The sequence below is a fragment of the Nyctereutes procyonoides genome, unplaced genomic scaffold (genome assembly GCF_905146905.1).
Source record: "Nyctereutes procyonoides isolate TBG_1078 unplaced genomic scaffold, NYPRO_anot_genome, whole genome shotgun sequence".
NCBI lineage: Eukaryota > Metazoa > Chordata > Mammalia > Carnivora > Canidae > Nyctereutes > Nyctereutes procyonoides.
In genome coordinates, this window is record NW_026575146.1 from 81,993,246 (window position 1) to 82,016,443 (window position 23,198).

The window sequence follows — 23,198 nt, forward strand, 5'->3', positions numbered from 1 at the left end:
GAACCCTGCATGCAAGCATGTCTAGGAAATAGAATGCACCCTTTGCAGGATGGAAAAACATAGTATGAAGTTGGAAAGATGTACTTTTTTTTTTTTAATTTGTAATAGTCTCACACACACACACACACACACACACACAGAGAGAGAGAGAGAGAGAGAGAGAGAGAGAGAGAGAAGCAGGCTCCATGCACTGGAAGCCCGACGTGGGACTCGATCCCAGGTCTCCAGGATCGCGCCCTGGGCCAAAGGCAGGCGCCAAACCGCTGCGCCACCCAGGGATCCCTGGAAAGATGTACTTAATAATAATACTTGCCTGGGGAGTGTAACTGTTTCCTATTCAGACTTTAATCCTTTTCAGACATCTCTACCTTTTGAGTACCAAAATCCTCTAATTTGTTAGCTTTTCTAGTGTTTTAAAGCCAAATCACTTTGTTGCTTGACATTCACATCTTTTTACTACTTTAACTTCTTAGCTCTGCCATTCATTAACAGTTCCTTATATGCCTTTCATCTCCATTCTTTTGTTGAAATATCTTTTTCACCCTCTTTACACTCCTGTTTCCTTTGTTCTTGTGAGTTTGACTCTTTTTTTTTTTACTGTCATTTTAATGGAATTTCAGGGAGGAGGAGAAATACATACATTCAATCCACTTTCCTAAGTTGTGACACTGTGTTTAACCACAAATGTTAATATTATCCTCTGGTCATTTTGAGACTCTATCCAGTCATTTATATAGTCACCCTTTCATTTTACTTATTCTGTTCATGTTACTTATTTCTGTCTAATATAAGCATACTTTAAAAGTAATCAAAGCTACTTAGGCCTATCAATGTCAGTTTTCTCTCCATTTCTATAGTAGTTAACATCTTACAACTTAGAAACTGGGGTAATTTGCAGTTTGGATTTCTTTCATATTAGGAGACTAGAATCAACATAAAAGATCAAATCCAAATAGTAGCAAATTTCTGAATGTTATTAATAGTGTAGTAGCTGAAAAATTCAAAAGTACTATTGATCAAAATCAAATAGTAGCAAATTTCTGAATGTTATTAATAGTGTAGTAGCAGAAAAATTCAAAAGTAATCATTTTTGGTCCTCCATTTTAGAAGTTTGGGAAGTTGATGAACAGATCAAGAAGCAACAGGAAACTCTTGTGAGGAAAGTCACATCTATCTCCAAGAAAACTCTGATTAAGGAAAATGTCATTGAATGTAAAAGAGTTACAAAAATATTTCCTTTGAGCTCAGATATTCTTACTTCAAGACAAAACTTCTATGAATGTGACTCACTTGATAAGGGTTTGGAACATAATTTAGATTTACTTAGTTATGAGAAGGACTGTATAAGAGAGAAAAATTATGAATATAGTAAGTATGGGAAGCCATTTTACCATTGCTCATCCCGTGTTCTAACTCCCTTTAAGTGTAATCAGTGTGGACAAGACTTCAGTCATAAATTTGACCTCATCAGACATGAGAGAATTCATGCTGGAGAAAAACCCTATGAATGTAAGGAATGTGGAAAAGCCTTCAGCAGGAAAGAAAATCTTATTACACATCAAAAAATTCATACTGGGGAAAAACCATATAAGTGTAATGAATGTGGAAAAGCTTTCATTCAGATGTCAAACCTTATTAGACACCAGAGAATTCATACAGGGGAGAAACCTTATGCATGTAAAGATTGTTGGAAAGCCTTCAGTCAGAAATCAAATCTCATTGAACATGAGAGAATTCATACTGGAGAAAAACCCTATGAATGTAAAGAATGTGGAAAATCCTTCAGCCAGAAGCAAAATCTTATTGAGCATGAGAAAATTCATACTGGGGAGAAACCTTATGCGTGTAATGAATGTGGTAGAGCCTTTTCTCGAATGTCATCTGTTACTCTACACATGAGAAGTCACACAGGGGAGAAACCTTATAAATGTAATAAATGTGGAAAAGCCTTCTCTCAATGCTCAGTGTTTATTATACATATGAGAAGTCATACAGGTGAGAAACCCTATGTATGTAGTGAATGTGGGAAAGCATTTTCTCAAAGTTCATCCCTTACTGTACATATGAGAAATCATACAGCTGAGAAACCCTATGAATGTAACGAGTGTGGAAAAGCCTTCAGCAGGAAAGAAAATCTTATTACACATCAGAAAATCCATACTGGAGAGAAACCATATGAATGTAATGAATGTGGGAAAGCTTTTATTCAGATGTCAAACCTCATTAGACACCAGAGAATTCATACTGGTGAGAAACCTTATGCATGTACAGTATGTGGGAAAGCCTTTAGTCAGAAATCAAATCTCACTGAACATGAGAAAATTCATACTGGAGAAAAACCCTATCATTGTAATCAATGTGGAAAAGCTTTCAGTCAGAGACAAAATCTCCTTGAACATGAAAAAATTCATACTGGAGAGAAACCGTTTAAATGTAATGAATGTGGTAAAGCCTTCTCTCGAATCTCATCTCTTACTCTTCATGTGAGAAGTCATACAGGGGAGAAACCTTACGAATGTAATAAATGTGGAAAAGCCTTCTCTCAATGCTCATTACTTATTATACATATGAGAAGTCATACTGGTGAGAAACCTTTTGAATGTAATGAATGTGGGAAAGCATTCTCTCAAAGAGCATCCCTTTCAATACATAAGAGAGGGCATACAGGTGAGAAACGCCAAGTATACTAAATGAGGGAAGGCCTTTTCTTAAATTCAACTCATGCTTTACTTTTGAAACATATTGGTCCAAACAAAAAAATGAAAATCTTTGTGGAAAAATTGTAAAACTTCATTGAAGGGCATAAGACTTGAATAAATCAAGAGAGATATCATATATGGAGATGGAAAGCCCCAATCATAAAAATGTCAGTTCTCTTTGAATTAATCTATAGACCTAATATAGTTCCAAACATCTAACAAGAATCTTCTAGGATCTTTACAAAATGATTCTAAAATTCATGTGAAATGGAAGTCCCTGGATTTCTGAGACAGTTTTGAAAAAGAACAGAGAGGACACATCTTTTACCATATACTACACAAAAGTTAATGGTCATCAAATAGTCTGTGGTATTAGAGCATGGATAGTTAAATAAACAGATTTTACAGGATAGAATGCCTAGAAATAAATAAATGATTATACATGAATGTGGTGCATATTAGACATGATATCATGAATCAGTAGGGAAATGACAGCCAGTAAAATTCATTGGAGGATTTGGTTCTCCATTTTGGGGGGAAAAAAAAAACTACATGCAATCTTACAATGTATAAAGAAACAGAATTCCAAAGGATTTGAACACTGGAATGTAAAAAACCAAACTGAAGTTCTTGGAAGGAAATACAAAAATGATGTCTCACCTTGAGGCAGGGAAGCATTTTTTAAAAAACAAAAGGACCCTGCCTTTCAATTTCTGTATATTCATTCTAAAGAAACTCACAAATCCCATAAGAAATACATATATGAATTGAAAACAAGCTAAATATAGATGGGGTAATGGATAAATAACGTGATATAGTCAAATAATGGAATAGTATACAGTAGTTAAAAATAATAGACTAGATCTGTACTTTGCAACATGGGTAGTTGTGTAAAACAGTATAGAGTGAAAAAAATCAAGATCCCCAAATGAAACATTGTATAATGACATTCATGTAAGTTGGAATTAAATCATAAAGAATAGTATTGTTTTTATTATTGAAATATGTATGTATTTAAGATGGACTAGAAGGGTACTACATACCAAATTATTGTTAGTATTGTCTCTACCAAGAGATTAGGATTGAGGGTGTTGATCAGAGGGGGCTTTTAGCTTTATTTGTAATTTTTATGCCTTAAAAAAGATTGATAGCATATAAAATAAATTTTAAAGTTAATGATACACAGTGGCAATATGGATGTCTTGTCTTAATGGTGTTTATGTAGTTATTTTTCAATTTGTGGACTAGGGGATACCTGTGCCCATAGAAAAAAATATTATGATGGATCCATATGCCATGTTCAGATGTTGAACCATTTTATCCAAAATATTTCCAGAAAATTAATAATTAGAAGTGATAGTCCTATTTACTATATAATATGAAATTAGTATACTTTATCAATCTTATGATGCTTTTTTTCACATTTTAACATTTCTAAAATTGTGACTCATCTAACCAATTATGTCTTAGGTTTAAGTATATATGTAATTATTAAAAATTTGAAAATCAGATGGCAGTGTGATAAATCAAGTATTATTTGCCATTTTAGGGCATCATGGTCTACTAATGATCCCTACTCTCTCAGTATGTCTCTTATTATTTGACAATAGATGTGTTAGATTCATAGCTAACTAGTAGGTAATATATTTAGAGTCATTGTGTAGAGAATAAGATTTTCCTGAGAAATTGACTATGTGAGATCAGTTTTCTTGACCTGTAAGTTTCCATACAACCAGGATAGACAATATCATTGTTAATCATTACATCATTTTGAAATGAGATAGGGTTTTATTTTCTTGAGATGGCCATAAGAAATTTTGTAACAAAGCTTCGCTCTTAATCTACAGATCATTTTACTCCTTTCACAACGCTTGATTTATATGACCTATCTCATTTTGGTTGGAAGTGGTAGTAGTCTCAGACCCTGAGCAGTAATAACAGAGTTCTAAAAGGATCTCATTCCTTATAATAATATATGAACCAACCCTTACTTAAGGTAATGTTTTATCCCAGTATCTCTACAATATTACTTGATATACAGAAAACCATTAGTGCCTTTTTTAAAAGGAGATTAGAGTTGGGGCTGTTGATCAAAAGGGAACTTTAACAATGAATGTTTGAATGGTAACTATATTTGTTTGAAGGTGATTTCACAAAACAACTCAAACTACAGCTGTGATATACAAACATGACTGTATCAATTTTGACTTTTATTAGCTTTTTTTAAAGCTTGACAGTGATTTATTACATTTGTAAATTGCAGGGACGGATTTTCATGAAAACGATTTACCGAAACTTAAGTATCTAAATGAGTATTGTCATTTCATAGCGTCTTCTTTAATAGGTTTTATGCTAAGTCCAATTTTGCCAACACATCTAATTTTTGTAGACTTTTATTTTCAAAAATAGTTTTCAAAATTCATGTGTTATCTACGTAACAAAACCTGTGTTTGATGAGGATGTGCAGAAATTGGAAACCTAAAAAAAAAAAAAGAAAGAAAGAAATTGGAAACCTTGTGCGTTGTTGGTTGGAAAGTAAAATTGTACAGCTGCTGAGGAAGACAGTTTGGCAGTTCCTCAATAAGTTAAACTTATAATTACCATATGATTCTGCATTTCTGTACCTAAGTAGACATCCAGAAGAATCGAAACCAGGGGCTCAAATTGATCCTTGTACACCAGTGTTCATAGCAGCATATTCAGAATAGCCAAAAAATGGAAACAGTCCAACTGTCCAGTAATGGATAAACAAAATGTGAGATATACATACAATGGAATATTATTCAGCCATACAAAAGAAAGAAATTCTGACTCATACAAAATGTAAATAAATCTTGGAACAATATGCTAGATGAATCAACCCAGACTTTTATGTTCTTTTATGAAAAAAAATTGTATGATTCCACTTATATGAAGTAACTAAACTAGGCAAATTCATAGAGAAAGTAGAATAGATTGAGATTACTGGGGTGTGGAGGAAGAAATGGAGTTTGTTTAATGAGTAAATTGGTTCTGTTGCAGATGAGAAAGTAGTAATGGTGATTATATAGCATTATGTATGTATTTATGACCACTTAATTGTACACATAAAAATTGTCAAAATGTTAAGCTTCATGTTCTTTTATATTTTAACACACATGCACATATACAAGTTTACAAATACTCTATTTTGTAATGCCAATATCTGAGTTACTTAAGTCATTCTCTATTGATAACTTTCTCTTGACTCTTTCTCATCTTTCTTATATTTTTGCTTATGTAGTAATTTTGATTGTGTACTGAACATTGTGAATGATATGTTTCAGAGATTCTCAATTTTGTTATAATTTTCTGGAGAATGTTTACTTTTGTCCTATAAATAGTTTTAACTTGGCTGGATTTAAAATCCAATCTCTGTCCCCTGATTTTCAGCAATAGCTGAAATATCTGCTCTTCCGTCTTTTAGCTATTTATTTCTAAAGATTCTTTGGAATTTACATAAATTTGTAAGGTTCAGGCATCAAAGATTTGGGCCAAATTTTTATGTAAATGTTGAATCTTCTCTCTGTAGCTCCCTCCTTTCTGGGATTTAACTCTTTTTAAACTAGCAGCCTCCAACTTCATCCTCCCACTTCTCAAGCCAATAAGATTGTGGCTTTTTACTTGCATTTAGCTACCCTATGCCACAGAGGCTGGGAAGTACCAGTATGTGATAATCTGTATAAATACTAATGTCTCACAGTATACTTTTTTTCAAAGGTCAACTCCCCTTCAGTTTTTTGTCTGTTTTTAGGTATTCCCTGATGCCTTCACATTGTGCATGCACGTGTGCATGTGTATGTGTGTGTGCGCAGAATATATGTAGTCAAGAGTTTATTATCTTTTATTAGTCAGTCTGATAATAAGGTAGCTTTCCACTACTAAAAGTGGAACTAGAAGATGACGTTTGAGCAAAGGAAGTAAGGGAATGAGTCATGGAGGAATTTGGATAAAGAACACTTAACTATACAGAATAGAAACTTCAAAGACCCTGCAATGATTAGGGTGCCTGGGTGGCTCAGTCAGTTAAATGTCTTCCTTCAGCTCAGGTTGTGATCCTGAAATCCTAGGATCCAGCCCTGCATCAGGCTCTCTGCTCCACCAGGATTCTGCTTCTACCTCCCCCTCTGTGCTCTCTCTCTTTCTCTTTCTCTCAAGTAAATAAAATCTTAAAAACAACAACAACCACAAAGACCCTGCAATAAGACCATGCCAGACATATTCAAGAAGTGGTAAGGAGTAGGACACTATGGTCAAAGTAAAGTAAAGAAAGAAGACAGTAGTAAGTGATGAAGTTTAGAAAGAGATTGAGGGCCAGATTAAGTACCTTGAAGATGATTTTAGGAATGAATTTAGGTTTTGTAAAAAAAAAAAAAAAAAAACCATTGGAAGGCTTTAAGCAAAGAATTGACACAATCTGACTTACATTTTAAAGGAATTGTCTTAAAGGACCTAATAGAGATTAGGGGAGGAAGTGTGGAAGCACAGATACCAATCAAAAGGCTTGAGGTAATATTCACTTGAATCTGGGTGATAATGGTTGATAATACATCAACTTCTCAATACTAGAAGTAGCAAATTTCTTGAGATACTTTCAAGGTAGAGCTGTAAAGACTTGGCTGATAGGTTGAATATCATCAGTAAATGATATCTTAAACTGCATTCCTCACATTGCAGCTAAACCAGACATTTGTTACAAAAAACATAGGACCTCTCAGTGTATCAGAAAACAAAGTTACCAAAGACTGTTGGGCTCATTAGAAGACTCATTAGAAGAAGGGATCCCTGGGTGGCTCAGCGGTTTAGTGCCTGCCTTTGGCCCAGGGTGCGATTCTGGAGTCCCGGGATCCGAGCCCCGCGTCGGGCTCAGTCGAAGCAGGCAAAGGAGCCTGCTTCTCCCTCCTCCTGTGTCTCTGCCTCTCTCTCTATGTCTATCATAAATAATAAATAAATACATAAATACATAAATAATAAAAAGAAGAGAAGTAAAGCTATAGCCAAGATTTTTGGCCTGATCAACTTGAAAGATGCAATGTCCATCTCTTGAGTTGGAAGAGCTGCAGGATGAGCTGTTTTGGGAGTCTAGATGCCAGAAAGTTGCTTAGATTTCCAAGCACAGGAATATACTAGACAGTAGATAAATGGATCTAGAATCCATGGGAAAAGTATGAATAGATATACTTTCATGAGTTGTTAGAATATTCATTGTACTTATAGCCAGTGAACTGGATGAGAAGAAATATAATGACTGACTTTTTGGAGGAACTCCAGCATTTAGAGGTCAGAGAAATAAAGAGGAAGCATAGGAGACAAGAAAGTAGAGCCAGGGAATTAGGACAAAAACCCAGAGGGTAATATTCTGAAAGCAAAGTGAAGAAAGTGTTTTTAAAAAGAGAAAATTAATTTTAATGAATTTTGTTAATTGGTCAAGTAAAGACAAGACTGAGAAACTGACCAGTGAGTTATTTAGCAATGTCATTGGTGAACTTGATGAGTAGTTTAAGTAGTATGAAGTAAAACCCTGAGAGTAAAGAGAGGAGATAGAGGTAAAATGACTATAGTGATGGGAGACTACAATCTGTCTCACTGATTAATCAAGCAGACAAAGATGATTAGACTTACAGATAATTTGAGCAGCATAATTAACAAATTTGACCTATTGGGAAATATCTAGAACATGCAGCTGACCACTTCAAAATACACCTTCTTTCCAAGGAAACATGAAGCATTTATGGAAGTTGACCATAAAGTATCAATTTCACTCATGTAATTTAAGAAACCAGACAAAGGAAGAAAAAAACCAAACATACCAAAACAGACTCTTCAGAGAACAGAGAACAAACTTGGTGGTTACCAGAAGAAAGGTGGGTGGGAGAAAGGGTGAAATAAATAAAAAGGATTAAGAGTATAGTTATGATGAGTACTAAGTAATGTATAGAATTGTTGAATCTTATTGTACATTTGAAACTAACATAACACTGTATGTTAATTATACTTCAATAAAAAAAAGTATCAACCAAATATCAGTAAATGATATCTTAAACTGCATTCATCACATTGCAGCTAAACCAGACATCTGTTACAAAAAGCATAGGACCTCTCAGTGTATCAGAAAACAAAGTTATCAAAGACTGTTCGGGTCATTCAAAAAGACATTGGAGTTAACTTGCAAGGACTTTCACTGATCAAAGAGAAGATAATTTTAACAAGGAAAAGAGAAATGACTACAGAGGATTGAAATACAGCAATCTGTAAAAATCCTTACAATCAAATAATGCTGCAAGAAATCAGAAGTCATGTTTGGCCACTAGTGGTAGTGGTAGCAACTCCTTATATTGAAAACATGATAATTAAAAAATGTATTCTACTTTCTCCATATGAATTCTATTTCATAGTGCCAAATAGTCCTAATAGAGAGGTATCAAACAATAACGTATAAGGAAAAGATCTATACAGAATAATTCTAATTCATAATTGTAAGAAGAACACTAGAATTAGAAAATTCAATATTTTACAACCTCAATAAAATAACTGATTCAAGCAGTAAACATCAGTGTATGCTAAAACCTAAATAAAGGGTGATTGAGGAAAGGATGTTTTTAGGATACGAACGTGTCACCCTACATAAAATTCAACTTTAAAGTGGAAAGATCAGTTTCACCACTGGTCAATCTCAGCCTCAAAGTAGGACAATTAAATACTATGTGCTAATTGATGTTACATAAAGACAGAGCCAATAATTTAAGAAATCTAATCAAACATTTCATTTAACTAATATTATACATAAAGAGAAAAATAAGTAATGCCAAAAAGAAGCAATCAGGCAAGTCCCAAATGTATTTTCTTTAATACAGCTGACATACTTGATTCGTTAAGGCAATGGCATGAAGAGGACTATTCTTGATTAAGAAAGACTTGAGGAACAACAGTTAAATGCAACGCATGGACCCTGTTTGAATACTTTTTGATGAAAACAATAGCAAAAAGATACTTATGAATATAGTGATAACTTACTGCATTTTTCTGATAACTATTAGTGTGGAATACCTTTTTATATATTGTTGGCCATTTAGAGATCTTCATTTGTGAAGTGCATATTATAGTCTATTGCCCATATATTTATTGGCTCATCTGTATTAATCTGTGGATATATGTTCTGGATGCATATCCTTTGTCAGATCTGTGCATTATCTTCTAGTAGCTTGACTTTTTTACTTTCTTAATGGTATCCCTTGATGAATAGGATTTCTTAAATCTTAGTGGCATCTAATTTATCAATATATTTTCTTTTATGGTTAGTGCTTTTTGTGTCCAATTTTAAAAATCTTTGCCTATAGCAGGGCTTCTGGGGGACTCAGTCAGTTAAGCCTCTGCCTTTGGCTCAGGTCATAATCCCAGAGTCCTTGGATCAAACCCTGTGGTGGGCTTCCTGCTCCACAGGGAATCTGCTTCTCCCTCATCCTTTGCCCCTCCTTTTGCTCATGCTTACTCTCTTACGTGCTCTCTCTGTCTCTGTCTCTCTCTCAAATAAATAAATAAATAAATAAATAAATAATAAAATCTTTAATAAAAACTTTTGCCTATGCCAGTATCATTAAGGTCTTTCCCTATGGCTTCTTCTAGAGATTTTATGTTTACCTTATACATATACATATACCTTATACATATAGGTCTATTATCGAGTTTGAATTACTATGTATAATTTGAACTGAGGATCAAGGTTCATTTTTTCCCTCACATGCATATCCAGTTGACTTAGCACTATGCATTGAAAAGACCATTCTTTAACCATTGAATTTCAGTGGCTTGTCATAAACTAGGTATCTAAATATACTTAGTCTATTTCTGGACTATTCTCTTTTACTGATAGAACAATTCTGTTCCATTGATCTACCTAACTTATCTTTGCACTAAACCACAGTCTTCTTTACTGTGACTTTAGCACAGTCTTGATATCTGGGAATATAAATCTTTCAGCTTCTTCACATTTCCTTAGTTACATAGATCCTTTGCATTTCTGTACGTATTTTGGAATTAGCCTGCCAGTTTCCACAAAAATTGTGCTGAAATTTTTATTGGGACTACATTGAATTTATAGAACAATTTGAATAAAAATTAACATCTTAATCCTAAAATCAGTGAATGTGGGGGGTACCTGGGTGGCTCAGTCAGTTGGGCTTCCGATGCTTGATTTTGGCTCCAGTCAAGATCTCAGGGTCATGGGATTGGCCCCCCATAGGGTTCCCCACTTGGTGCAGAGCCTGCTTGAGATTCTCTCTCTCCCTCTCCTTTTGCCCCTGTCCCTGCTCGCACGTGCTCTTTCTCTAAATAAATAAAATCTAAAAAAAAAAAAAAAAGTATGTGATATATCTAGGCCACCATTCATTCCAATACAGATGGAGAAAGCATATCGGGCCAGTGAGGAAAGAAGGAACAGTTGAATCAGTGGAACAGGAGAATTTGGTATTTTATTTGGCGAAAAGATGAAATCTGACCTTCAAAAATACACAAAAATAAAACCATATAGATGAAGAGTTTTATGTTAAAAATAAAACTTAAAACACTGGTAAAAAAAAATCTAGTTGAATATCTTCTCGACTTTGGGTAAGGAAATTTTTTTTTAAAGATTTTATTTATTTATTCATGAGAGACACAGGGAGAGAGAGAGAGGCAGAGGGAGAAGCAGGCGCCATGCAGGGAGCCCAAAGTGGGACTCGATCCCGGGTCTCCAGGATCACGCCCTGGACTGAAGGTGGCACTAAACCGCTGAGCCACCAGGGCTGCCCAATATTTTTTAAATAAAGCACACCAATTATTGACTAAAAATGAAAGAATTGATATATTTGGCCATCTTAAGTGGTCACCCATCAAATGAATTTTTTTTTTTAAGTAGGCCCAGCATTGGGCTTAAATTTACAACTCTGAGATTAAGACCTGAGCTGAGATCAAGAGTTGGATGCTTAACCAAGTGAGCCAACCAGGTACCCCTCAATTGAAATTTTAAACAACAACAAAAAGTTATAAATTAGGAAGAGACATTTGCCATAACCATAACTAATAAAGAATTGATATAAAGAATATATATATTTTAAACATTTTTAAAATCAGTAAGAAAAGCAAAACAACCCAATAGGACTATTGACAGGAAACATAAGCACACATTTTTAAAAAATGTATGAGATGAATAAATATAGAGAAATGTTCAGTGTAATTAGAGGTAGAGGAAATGCGAATTTAAAACCACAGCAAAATATCATTTTACATCCTTGTAACTAGGAAAAGTTAGAGTCTAACAATAATGTATCACTCAAGCCCTCACAAGAAATGGCCCTTCAAATTGAGTAAGTTAAGTAGAGGTTATTACAAGAACTGATTATAAAAATGTGTCTAGAGTATAGAGAAACCACAATATCCTGAGGCAGAGATCCATTATTACCCTAAGTGTGAGAGGAGTCAGTGGATGAGACTACCAGAACTCCAGAACAATACTGTGTGGAAGGGATGCTTAGGAACTGAGACCCTTAGTTGAGGGACAGAGCCAACACCACACTTCCACAGGGACAAAATGGGAGTAGGGGTATAAATACTTCACTCACTCTCTCTGATCTAGTAGGCCTCATTGGATGAATGCAACTAGAAACCAGGGGGAAAAAGTTACAAATTAGGATTATATATATTTGCTATACACAAAGCTGACATTGATGCAGTCCATACAGGTCAACCTCAGGGCACAGAGTAGGGTGAAGAAGGGTAGAAAATTGATCTGTAGGGGCTGTTCAGCACAAATACCAAAAGTTGGAGAGGATGTGTTTTCCCAAGTTCTGTTATTCATTGCTAGTAGGAACTTAAATTAGTAATCCATCTTGGAAAATAGTTTGGCAGTTTAATTTTACCTTCTATGGTTGAACATCTACATGTCCAGGAACTCCATTCCTAGGAATACACCCAAGTTCTTACACGAGGAGACATGTACAAGAATGTACATTGCTGCACTGTTCTCAATAGCCAAAACAAAAATAACCCAGATGTCCATCAACTGGAGAAAGTGCTTTATTCTCATAATAGGATACTTACCATATAGCAGTCAAAATGAACTGCAGTGTCACACAACAGTATAGAAAATCTTATAATATTAGAAGAAATGGTAAATTCCAAAGATTATGTATAATTAACCTACTTATAAAGTGAAAAATAGATGAAAATATACTTTTTAGCAATACATATGAATGCAGTAAAACTACATAAAAGCAAAGCAAAGGATTAACGAACATAGGATTCAGGGTGATACTTGATCCATTGGGAGAAGTAGGGGCCAGGAAGGGGTTATATATAATTACATATAGGTTATTATCAAGGTTATAGATATTATATTGGGTAGTAGACTCATGGGTGCTTATAACATTTTTAAAGTAAATATTGATCAGTTTATGATAAATTATATTGTGACAAATGAGTCCAAAATCTTAGTGACTTACAACAACAAGGCAATATTTCTCATAATCACATCCATTGTAAGTTGGCAGCTGTTCTGTTCCATATCATCTTTATTCTAGGACCTAGGTTGAAGAAGCAGCACTTCATAGAACATGGCAGTCTCGTGGCAGAGGGAAAAGAGATGGTGAAACCATTCAACAGCTCTGAACTGCCATATGTAACTTTTACACATTTCCATGCCTGATATCAATGGACAGAAAGTACAATCCTGATAATATAATATCAAAATCAACCACACTAACCAACTAAATAACCCAACATACACCCTGACTGGACTTGACGAGCGTGGTTGTTTATATAACTGTGCACCTGAGGGGCACCTGGCTGGCACAGTCAGTGGAGTAACCTTGATCCCAGGGTTGTAAATTCGAGCCCTACATTGGGTGTAGAGATTATTTAAAATCTTTAAAAAGGGGATCCCTGAATAGCTCAGTGGTTTGGGGCCTGCTTCTCCCTCTTCCTGTGTTTCTGCCTCTCTCTCTGTGTCTCTCATGAATAAATAAATAAAGCCTTTAAAAAAATAAAAAATAAAATAATCTTTAAAAAGGAAAAAAAAAAGCCTATCTGCAGCTGAGGTAAAAATATCAAATAAAACTCAGATAAAGTTTAACCATAGATAAAGAGGCATGGGTGTGATATCTACATTTATTTTCAAATGAATTACATTCCTGATAATTCTCAACTCCAAACGATGTCCTAAAACTCAAGTCCAAACGATGTGCTAAAACTCGAGTCCAAATGGTGTCCTAAAATTGAATGACCTACTTCCTAAGCCTGGGATTAAGATATAATATCTGTAAATCAGAATTTTCAGATGAAATTCTGATGCAAGTGTACATTTAGTTGTCCTATGATTTTCAAAGAGTGAGTTGGAAGTCTCCATTTGTATATGGACTGTGTCCCAAGAATTACTAGTAAGAGTTTGTAAGGTTTTACTGAAAAGAAGGATGGGTACATGCTTTATTTAATCATACTACATTAGCTTCTCTCTTTGAATTTAATGTAGTGGGCCTCAAAGTGTGCTGAAAGGCAATGTATATTTTGGTTAGTTTTGTTTGTGAGGAAGTTTGATTAGTCTGATTTCTGTACAGCAGGGGAAATGGGCAAGATCTCTAATAAGAGAGAATCGTATGTCCTATTGATCCCTACCTGGCCTAGTGAAAAGTCCTTTCACCAGGAAGTGAATGGGGATTGAGTGTGCTGCATCATGCTAAAATATGGAGGGCAGAGGCCAAGATCCTTGTGGAAGATTATTTCCAGTTCAGAAGTGTGAAAATGAAGGGAGAAAGGAAATAAAGGATCGGTGCTATTTTAAGATTAAAATAAACTTTCAGGACTTGTGAAGCCTTTAGCACACTTGAAATTAAATGCGGTAAAAAAAATATAGGCTACATCAAAATTATTTTTATATATCTACATAAAACTGTGTTGAGTATTAAACCTACAGAATTGAATTTTAGAGACATTGGATGATAAATGGTAATTTTCATACTGTAGTTCTCGTATCTTAAAGCCTATACACAGGTCCGAAATATTTGGAGACCCTTGATTAGTACACAGGTATCAGGCTGTATGCACATTGTACATCATTATTTTTATCCTTTTCTCAACCCGGACCCATGTCTCTAAAATTTTCCCACCCTTAGACTGAAGGGTTTTTTTCTTTTTTTTTTCTCTTTTTAAAAATTGAGGTGTAACTTACATAGGCAAAATATAAAAATCTTAACTATGCATCGTATGTATATAATTGTGTATTTACCACCCAGATCAAGAAATAGAGTATTTCCATTCTCTCAGAAAGTTCCTTTGGTTTCCTTCCAAACACTAACCATTCCTATCTGAGATAATCATTTTTCTGACTTCCATTTCCATAGATTAGTTTCGCTTGTTTTAGAACTTTATATAAGTGGAATCAGACAGTGTTTTTGGTATCAAGCTTCATTTGTTTAGATACTGTGAGACTCATCCATTTTGTTGTGGTAGCAGTAGTTTATTTTTATTGCTGAGTAAGCAAACCATAATTTGTTTATCCAGTCAGCTGTTGATGAACAATTAGCTTATTTCAGGTTTGGGAATAGTACAAGTAAAGCTACTATGAACATTTGGATACAAGTCTTTGTATAGATCTGTTTTCATTTCTCTTAGATAAAATACCTACGAGTGGATTGGATGTATCCTACCAAATGTATGTGTTTATGAAAGTTCTTAATTTTTGATACTGTTAATTCAGTGAGTAGATTCATTTTTCTTAGCTTTGGCAAGCCATGGAAAATTAGCCACTAATTAATTAAATATACTGATAACTTTGTATACCAACAAATACAGATGAACATCAAGCTGCACTGGCAGCTGCTTTGGACAGAGTGCCAGTGGAAAAGCTAACACAAAGCTTCAGCAGCTGTTTCTGGAGCATAGTTAATGACTGTTTTAGTATTCCCAGAGAACCAGGTGCTGCTTCTCCTCTAACTAAATTTAACAACTGAAAGCAACATGAGCAGCCATTTTATGTAATACTCCCAATATAGCCTCTGTTAAATGAGCTTGGTAGAGAGCTATGCTATGACCAGTGCCCCATTCCAAAGTTGTTTCTTACCATTGATAATACCTCTGCATGTTTTAGAGAGGTCGAAGTCACACACAAATTTGTTATATTAGCTTCAACCTTTGTGAGATTTTACTTTCTTGCTGCATGTGGACAATAACTTTCTAAGATCTGGTATCTAATGTACAAGTGTGATTTCTGCTATGTCTGGGAGTTGCTCGAAGGGGCAAATACTGAGGGTAGAGAATAAGCCATAAATGTTATCTAAAATGTGAGGCACCGAAACTAATCTGATCTTTAAATCAAAACAATAAAGTGAAGGTGGACACAAATGGTGGATGAGTTTGCAGCAGAAGGCAGTAAGGCATATTCCACAGGGTGACTAATGCCCTCATGTTAGAGGTGGAGGAGGAGCACCTCTGAATAAAAGAATTTATCTTTTGCACTTTCTTTTTTTTTTTTTGTTATAATTTATTTTTTATTTTTTTTTAAAGACAGATTTTTTATTTTATTTATAATAGGGACACAGTGAGAGAAAGAGAGGCAGAGACACAGGCAGAGGGAGAAGCAGGCTCCATGAGGCGGGAGCCCGACGTGGGATTCGATCCCTGGTCACCAGGATCGCGCCCCGGGCCAAAGGCAGGCGCCAAACCGCTGCACCACCCAGGGATCCCCTCTTTTGCACTTTCTTAAACACGGGTCTAATCTTTATTTAGTATACTTGCCAAGGTGGAACAAACAGGTACTACAGGAGGGAGATTATAGCCAGCCTTGAAATTTTCATTAAGGATGTAAATGTGATTTTTTTTAAAGATTTTATTTATTTATTCATGAGAGACACAGAGAGAGGCAGAGACACACAGGCAGAGGGAGAAGCAGGCTCCTTCAGGGGATCCTGATGTGGGACTCAGTCCCAGGACCTCAGGATAATGACTTGAGCCAAAGGCAGATGCCTAACCACTGAGCCACCCAGGTGCCCCTGTGATCTTATTTTCTTGGGAGTCTTTGGTCACATTAATTATAATACAAAAAGCCACTTAGTGATTTATTCAACGACCAAGTAAATATCCCATTACATCTGTTTTTTAAAGTAGTGCTTCTCAAAAAAAAATAAAAAATAAAGTAATGCTTCTCAAATTGTAGTGAAATACAAGTTTTTTTTCTTTCCTTTTTTAAAATCTGCAATCTATTGTGAACCAAGAATTTTGGAAAATATAATAAATATAAATTGCTTGAGGAGTGCCTGGGTGACCCAGTCAGTTAAGCATCTGCTTTTAGCTCAGGTCTGATCCCAGGATCCTGGGATTGAACTCCCACATCAGGCTCTCTGCTCAGCGGGGAGCCTGCTTCTCCCTTTCCCCCCTGCTCATACTCTCTCTCTCTCTCAAATAATAAAATCTTTATAAACAAACACAAACAAACAAACAAATAAATAAAGCTTGAAAAAGAAAAAAGACCTACAAAACACAAGCTTTAATTTTTTTAGCTTTAGCTTTAACAGACATAAAATTAGATTTTCATAAATATAACCAGAACAAACATAACGTAGGGAAAAAGAAAATATAAATAACTGTTCACGTTGTTCATTAACATGTGCATAAGAATTAATGATATGCAGAATTACTATTACACTCATAATTTTTTGTAAGTCCATAATCATAAACAAATGAAATATGATGGAAATAGCAATTCTCCCTATGGTGTCTATATGCACACTTTGAACATAGTACATAATATTTTTCAGAGTTTCTATGTCAAATGAGCTGTTTAAGTTGTAGAGTAGGAACTTCTCTCTCCTGTGCCACCCAACCCCCATCCATCTTTCACTCTTAAATCTGTCCACAGGCCCCAGAGTGTGTATGTACTCTTTCTTCTACCTTAGTAAGAAATGTTCCACTTAAAGTATCAACAGCCTCTGCCACTTCCAAGAGTCTCACCTCCCTCACAGGGGTTCCTCTCAGGAGTGATTCCTGTCCTAAAGCATTGTCCTTTTTCCCTCCAGAGAATCTGACTTGCAGGTATCTTTAGTTCTGTGATTTTTGCCCATGTTTTAAGCCAGACACATTGTCTCTTTACCTGAATCTTCACTCTGGGATTCAAGTTCGTATCTTTTCTATAGGAAGTAAATTATCTGGTGGTGGAAGCTTGCATTAGGCACAATAGACAGCCTCAGTCTATCTTTTGTCTGCTGATTTCCACCATAAATGTTGGAAGAATTCAATATTTTATTTCCCAGCCTACTTGTAATTAAGGGCAGCCATGTATCATGAATCTGGCTATTAGATACAAGCAGAAATATTTAGGGCTGAGGGTATTTAAAAACATTTGCTTTCTTAATAAAAGGGACATAATCAGCTAGCACAGTCCTTCCCCTTCATTTTTGCTAAACAGTAAAGACCAACCTTGAGTCTCTTATAAAGTATCATTCCCAGGCACCTGGGTGGCTCAGTAGTTGAGCCTTCGGCTCAGGGCATGATCCTGGGGTCCTAGGATCCAGTCCTGCATCGGGCTCCCCATAGGGGAGCCCGCTTCTGCCAGAAAGGAAAAAAATATAACTTTACAATGGAAATATCTGGCCATTACCACCTTCACCAAATGATCAAATTTAGCATCACTAACAGTGAAACGACACGACCTCATGTTGCCCCTGATGTGATAGAGCAAGAGGACACAGCATTGTCTACGTAGTATCCTTACCAAATGTGTCTGCAGGGACACTTGGCTGCTGCACAGTAGGGAACCGACTAAGGGAGTGCTGCGCTTTTGGGGGGCGCCCGGGGCTGGGAATGAATTCTCAGCCGAAACCTGAGCACGCAAACTCGACCAGGAAGGATCCTGGGACGGGCTGAACAGCCCGGGTCCAGGAGGCCAATTAGTTCTTGGTGTAGCCGGGAGTCGTCTGCTCCTGATCCCGCTCTCAGAGCGCGGTGGCTCCTTGTGGAGAGGACTCTGGACTGTCAGCTTTTTCGGCTTTTAACTGCCGTTCCTAGAGGCCTCTGAGCATTTCCCGGTTTGGAGCGAGGGCTGCTGCACACGGGTTAACTTTGAGGGCCCGACCCGCCCACCCTTTCCTCCACGGTGGGCTACGTTTCCCAGAAGCCTCCACGGTCCACTTTTTTTTACTCCTCAGCAGCCTGCTCTCGCTGCTTGGACCTGTCGCTCGCCCAGGTCCTCAGGATGCTCAGGCGAGGCCGGGCTGTCGGTACTGGCCTTCGCCGAAGCCTAGGAACGCGAGGCGACGCTCGGCAGAGGGGCTGGATTTTTCCTGCCCTGGACTACATGTTCCTGGGGGCTCTGCGGCATTTGCCGCTTCCGGCCGAAGTTGGCTGGCGGGTGGTGAGTTGGCGGGAGTTCGGGCGCGAGGGGTCGGGGATTCCGGGCGGCCTGACACACCGGTTTGGGGCGGATTCGACCAGACTGGAGTGTGAGGACCCGGGAGAAGTGCGCGGCGAGGGGCCCCAAGGGCGCGGCCTGAGTCCTACACGTGAGTCGCTGTCGGGCTTGTCCAGGCTGCAGACTCGCGCTTGAAAAGTATAAGATGTTGGGGAGGCTGGGGTCTGTCGAGGCCTCTACTCTTCACTCGCGGGAGGGAGGCGTCAGCCGCGCACCTGGCGTGGGCGCCTGGCGTCAGGCTGGCTCTGTCGGAGGTCAGAGGTGTCGCTGCTGTGTGACCTCCATTGTCCTGCGGCCAGTGCCCGCGGGGCGGCGGTTAGCACAGCACGAGGGGCCCCCTCCCGCCCAGTGCCAGAGCCCAGTGGCCGGCCGCGTCGGAGACGCCTTTGGAGCTAGAACTGGAAAGGCGCCCGCTGTGTACCTTCTTGGTCGACGTTGAGTGGGGTCATTGAGTGGATGGGTTCTGGAGAAATCTCAGACCCCGCCTACCTTTGGAGCCTTTTTTGCCCCCGTTGGATTCAGGATCCCAGCCACAACTGACACAGGGTCTGCCGCTCCCTCTTCAGCTGTGAGTGGCCTTCTCCCCGCGGCTATTTCTGGTGTCCTGGGGTTCTTCAGTGCTTGGGCCTGGAAGCCCTTCCTTCTACTTCCCTGTGCCTTTTATCCTGAGGCCTCAGGGGATCCAGGCCCAGAGCCCATCCAGTTTTAGAGGACAAGATGTGGGATTCTGATACATCCATGTAGGTTGTGTTTTAGAGCCACAAATCTGGGCTGAGTGTAAGATACAGGGTCTGGAAGAACCCAGTTCGGGGGACACCTGGGTAGCTCAGTGGTTGAGCGCCTGCCTTGGGCCCAGGTGTGATCCTGGGGTCCCAGGATCGAGTCCAACATCAGGCTCCCAGCATGGAGCCCGCTTCTCTCTCTGCCTGTGTCTCTGCCTCTGTGTGTGTGTGTGTGTGTGTGTCTCATAAATAAATAAAATCTTAAAAACAAAAAACAAAAAAACAGAAGAATAAGAACCCAGTCATGCTCCTATGGAAGAAGGCGGCCATATTCTGGGGTTCTTTCCCAGGACGCCCATCTGGGCCCCTAAGGTTGCCTGCTTTGTGTGATGATAGGAGTGGGGGTGGGGTTACAGGCTTCTTTGGTTTTGGGCTCACTCTCCATGCTTGGAGTGGAGCCAGGGTTTGCTCTTACTTGGCTTCCTCTGAGCTCTGGGAAGGGTCTGTTGTATCATAGTTTCTTAACCCTTTTCCATCTTTTTTATTCTCTAAGAATCCAGAAGAGGGGAGAAAAGCCACTGCACATCAGAAGTCATGGCAGAGGTAAGTTGTATTTGGCACTCTCTTCTTGGAAGGAGCTTCCTGGTTTTCAAAACAATATCCTATTTCATGATTCTACCCAAAAGACATACAATAGTGATTTGGTAAGAGAGAAGGAAACCAGATTTATGGAGTTTTCCTAAACCAGACAGGAATCTAAACCAGGATTGTCTGCTTTGCATACAACATCTCATTAATCTAGAATTTCCATTTCCTTGGACTTCATTCATTCCTAGAATAGTTGTGACAGATGTGCCTCACTGATTTGGCAGGGGAAGATAAAGAACAGTATGGAGTTAGTTACTTCAGTCTCCCTCGTGTCTTTGTTGTTCGCTTCAGAGTCATGTGCCTATTTGCTTCCCCAAAACAATTTTTTTTTGCTTCCAAATTTCTTAACAGCCTGCAAGACCTGCCTGCCCTCTCAGCTCTACATACTTTTTCCTCCCCAAGATAGAAATAACCTAATTCCTCTCTTTCTAATGACTAAAGTAATATAGGATTCTTGCAATAAATTTAAAACTTGAGAAAGTTTAAGAAAGTTTCTCACCTATGGTCCCACCATCTAGAGATAGTCATGATTAATATTTTCAAATTGTGTTGTATATATATGTAGGTATGTACTTTTGTTTTCAGAATGGGATCCTGCTGCTGATAGAAGCAACTAATTTATTGTTTACTTTAAGCCACTTATAATTTGAAGTTCTTTACATGTGTTGTCTTGTTGAATCCACATTAACAACCCTGTGAAAAGGGTGTGACTGTATTTCTTCTTCTGTATGCATTTTTTTCCTTCATATTTTAACCTCTCTGAAATTTTATAGTTCCTGGTAAGTCATAGTTTCATTGATGGCATTTTTTTTCTTTCCTGGTGTATAAAGTAATCAATTTACAATCAGTGGTATCTCAGAATTGATGCAATATGGTATTATTCTAAGTTGACAGATGAGGAAATAGATTCTTTTAGGTCACTCAAATTCGAAAGATTCTGTTAGGTCACTTCAAAATCCTAGTACAACTGGGATCCCACTTGTCAAAGAGTGTTATCTTTTTTGGTTTATGTACAAGTTTGTATGTTAAGCTTATTCTCTGTCATTTGTAAGTTGTTTTACAGATATTTTTTCTGGGGCACCTGGGTGACTCAGTCGGTTAAGCATTTGCCTTTGGGCCAGGTCATGATCTCAGGATCCTGGAATTAGGGCCCCAGGTAGGACTCCCTGCTCAGTGGGGAGTCTGCTTCTCCCACTCTCTGTCCGTCCCCCCCCCCCCATACTCTCTCTCTCAAATAAATAAATTGCATCTTTTTTAAAAAAATTACTTTTCGGGCAGCCTGGGTGGCTCAGCAGTTTAGCGCCACCTTCAGCCCAGGGCCTGATCCTGGAGACCCTGGAGTCCCACGTCAAGCTCACTGCATAGAACCTGCTTCTCCCTCTGCCTCTGCCTCTGTCTCTGTCTCTCTCTCATGAATAAATAAATAAAATATTTTTTTAAAAAAATTACTTTTCCACAGCTAATCTATTTTGTACATGTTTTAGATTCAGAGTTTTCAAAAATGTTTTCTTCCTATATGTCATGGCCTTCCCTACTACAAATACAGAAGTCATTCAGGGGCACTTGGGTGGCTCAGTCAGTTAAGCATACGACTCTTGATTTCAGCTCAGGTCATCATGATTTCAGGGTTGTGGGGTTGAGCCCCATATCAGGCTCCATGCTCAGCACAGAGTCTGCTTGAGACTCTCTCTTTCTTTCCCCTCTCCCTGCTTGTATTCTCTAAATAAACAAATAAATATATAAAATCTTAACCAAAAAAAAAATGTCATACAAACTTTCCTAAAGTACTTTGTCTTTTGCTCAAACAATTTAATCTTTAAACATCTGGTGTGAGATATGACCAGCAAATGTTGGCTGTAAAATTCCTAACTTGGGGTGTTTAGATTTTTCTTTTCTGATACTTTGGAGTAGTCAGTTTTAAAGAATGGCATAATATTTGTAGTATGTTCAGAGTTTTTTCCTTGGATGTGTCTGAGTGTGGCTTTTCATTCTGGTTGGTTCTCAAGGGTTCCTCTCTCTCAAAAGACTAATAAAATTCTCTTTCCATTCTGGATTAATCTGTTTCTTCCTTTCTCTGAATTTTTTTTAATTCTGTGAGAACTTGTTGAGTCTGTCTCCACATTCCCAATCTGGCCAGAACCTTCCTGAGATTCTTAGAGGAGAAACTACACCCTAAATAAATAAAATCTTAAAAAAAGAATTCTTGGGTCATAGAATATATGCATCTTTGGCCTTACTAGACACTCCACAATTGTTTTCCAGTGTTTATAATCATTTTTAGGGATCCCTGGGTGGCGCAGCGGTTTGGCACCTGCCTTTGGCCCAGGGCGCGATCCTGGAGACCCGGAATTGAATCCCACGTCGGGCTCCCGGTGCATGGAGCCTGCTTCTCCCTCTGCCTGTGTCTCTGCCTCTCTCTCTCTCTCTGTAACTATCATAAACAAATAAAAAAAATTATAATCATTTTTAAACCCTGTTATTTCATATTCTCATCAGTACTTGATATTGTGAGACTTTTAAGCTTTTACCTATTTGATGGGTATGCATTGATATAGTATTCTGATTTTAAAATTGCATATTTTGGTATGCTAAATGAGGTTGAGGTCCTTTTCATGATTTCTGTTCTCTGAAGTACTATTTCATGTCATTTTCTAATTTTTCTATTGAGTTTTAGATTTCCAA

At 37.7% G+C, this 23,198-nt stretch overlaps 1 protein-coding gene across 7 annotated transcripts in view; it reads left to right on the forward strand.

The window, feature by feature from the left end:
* Positions 1 to 23,198, forward strand: part of ZNF568 (zinc finger protein 568) — an 83,581-nt gene that overhangs the window by 38,552 nt on the left and 21,831 nt on the right. For 5 of the 7 annotated variants that reach the window (XM_055310639.1, XM_055310638.1, XM_055310642.1 and 2 more), the window contains one exon: positions 20,422 to 20,471. In XM_055310639.1, coding sequence (XP_055166614.1) covers positions 20,422 to 20,471 — 50 coding nt within the window. Of the gene's footprint in view, positions 1 to 1,107; positions 3,881 to 20,421; positions 20,472 to 23,198 lie in introns of those variants that run through there. The other 2 variants (XM_055310643.1, XM_055310644.1) reach the window with 2 other exon arrangements.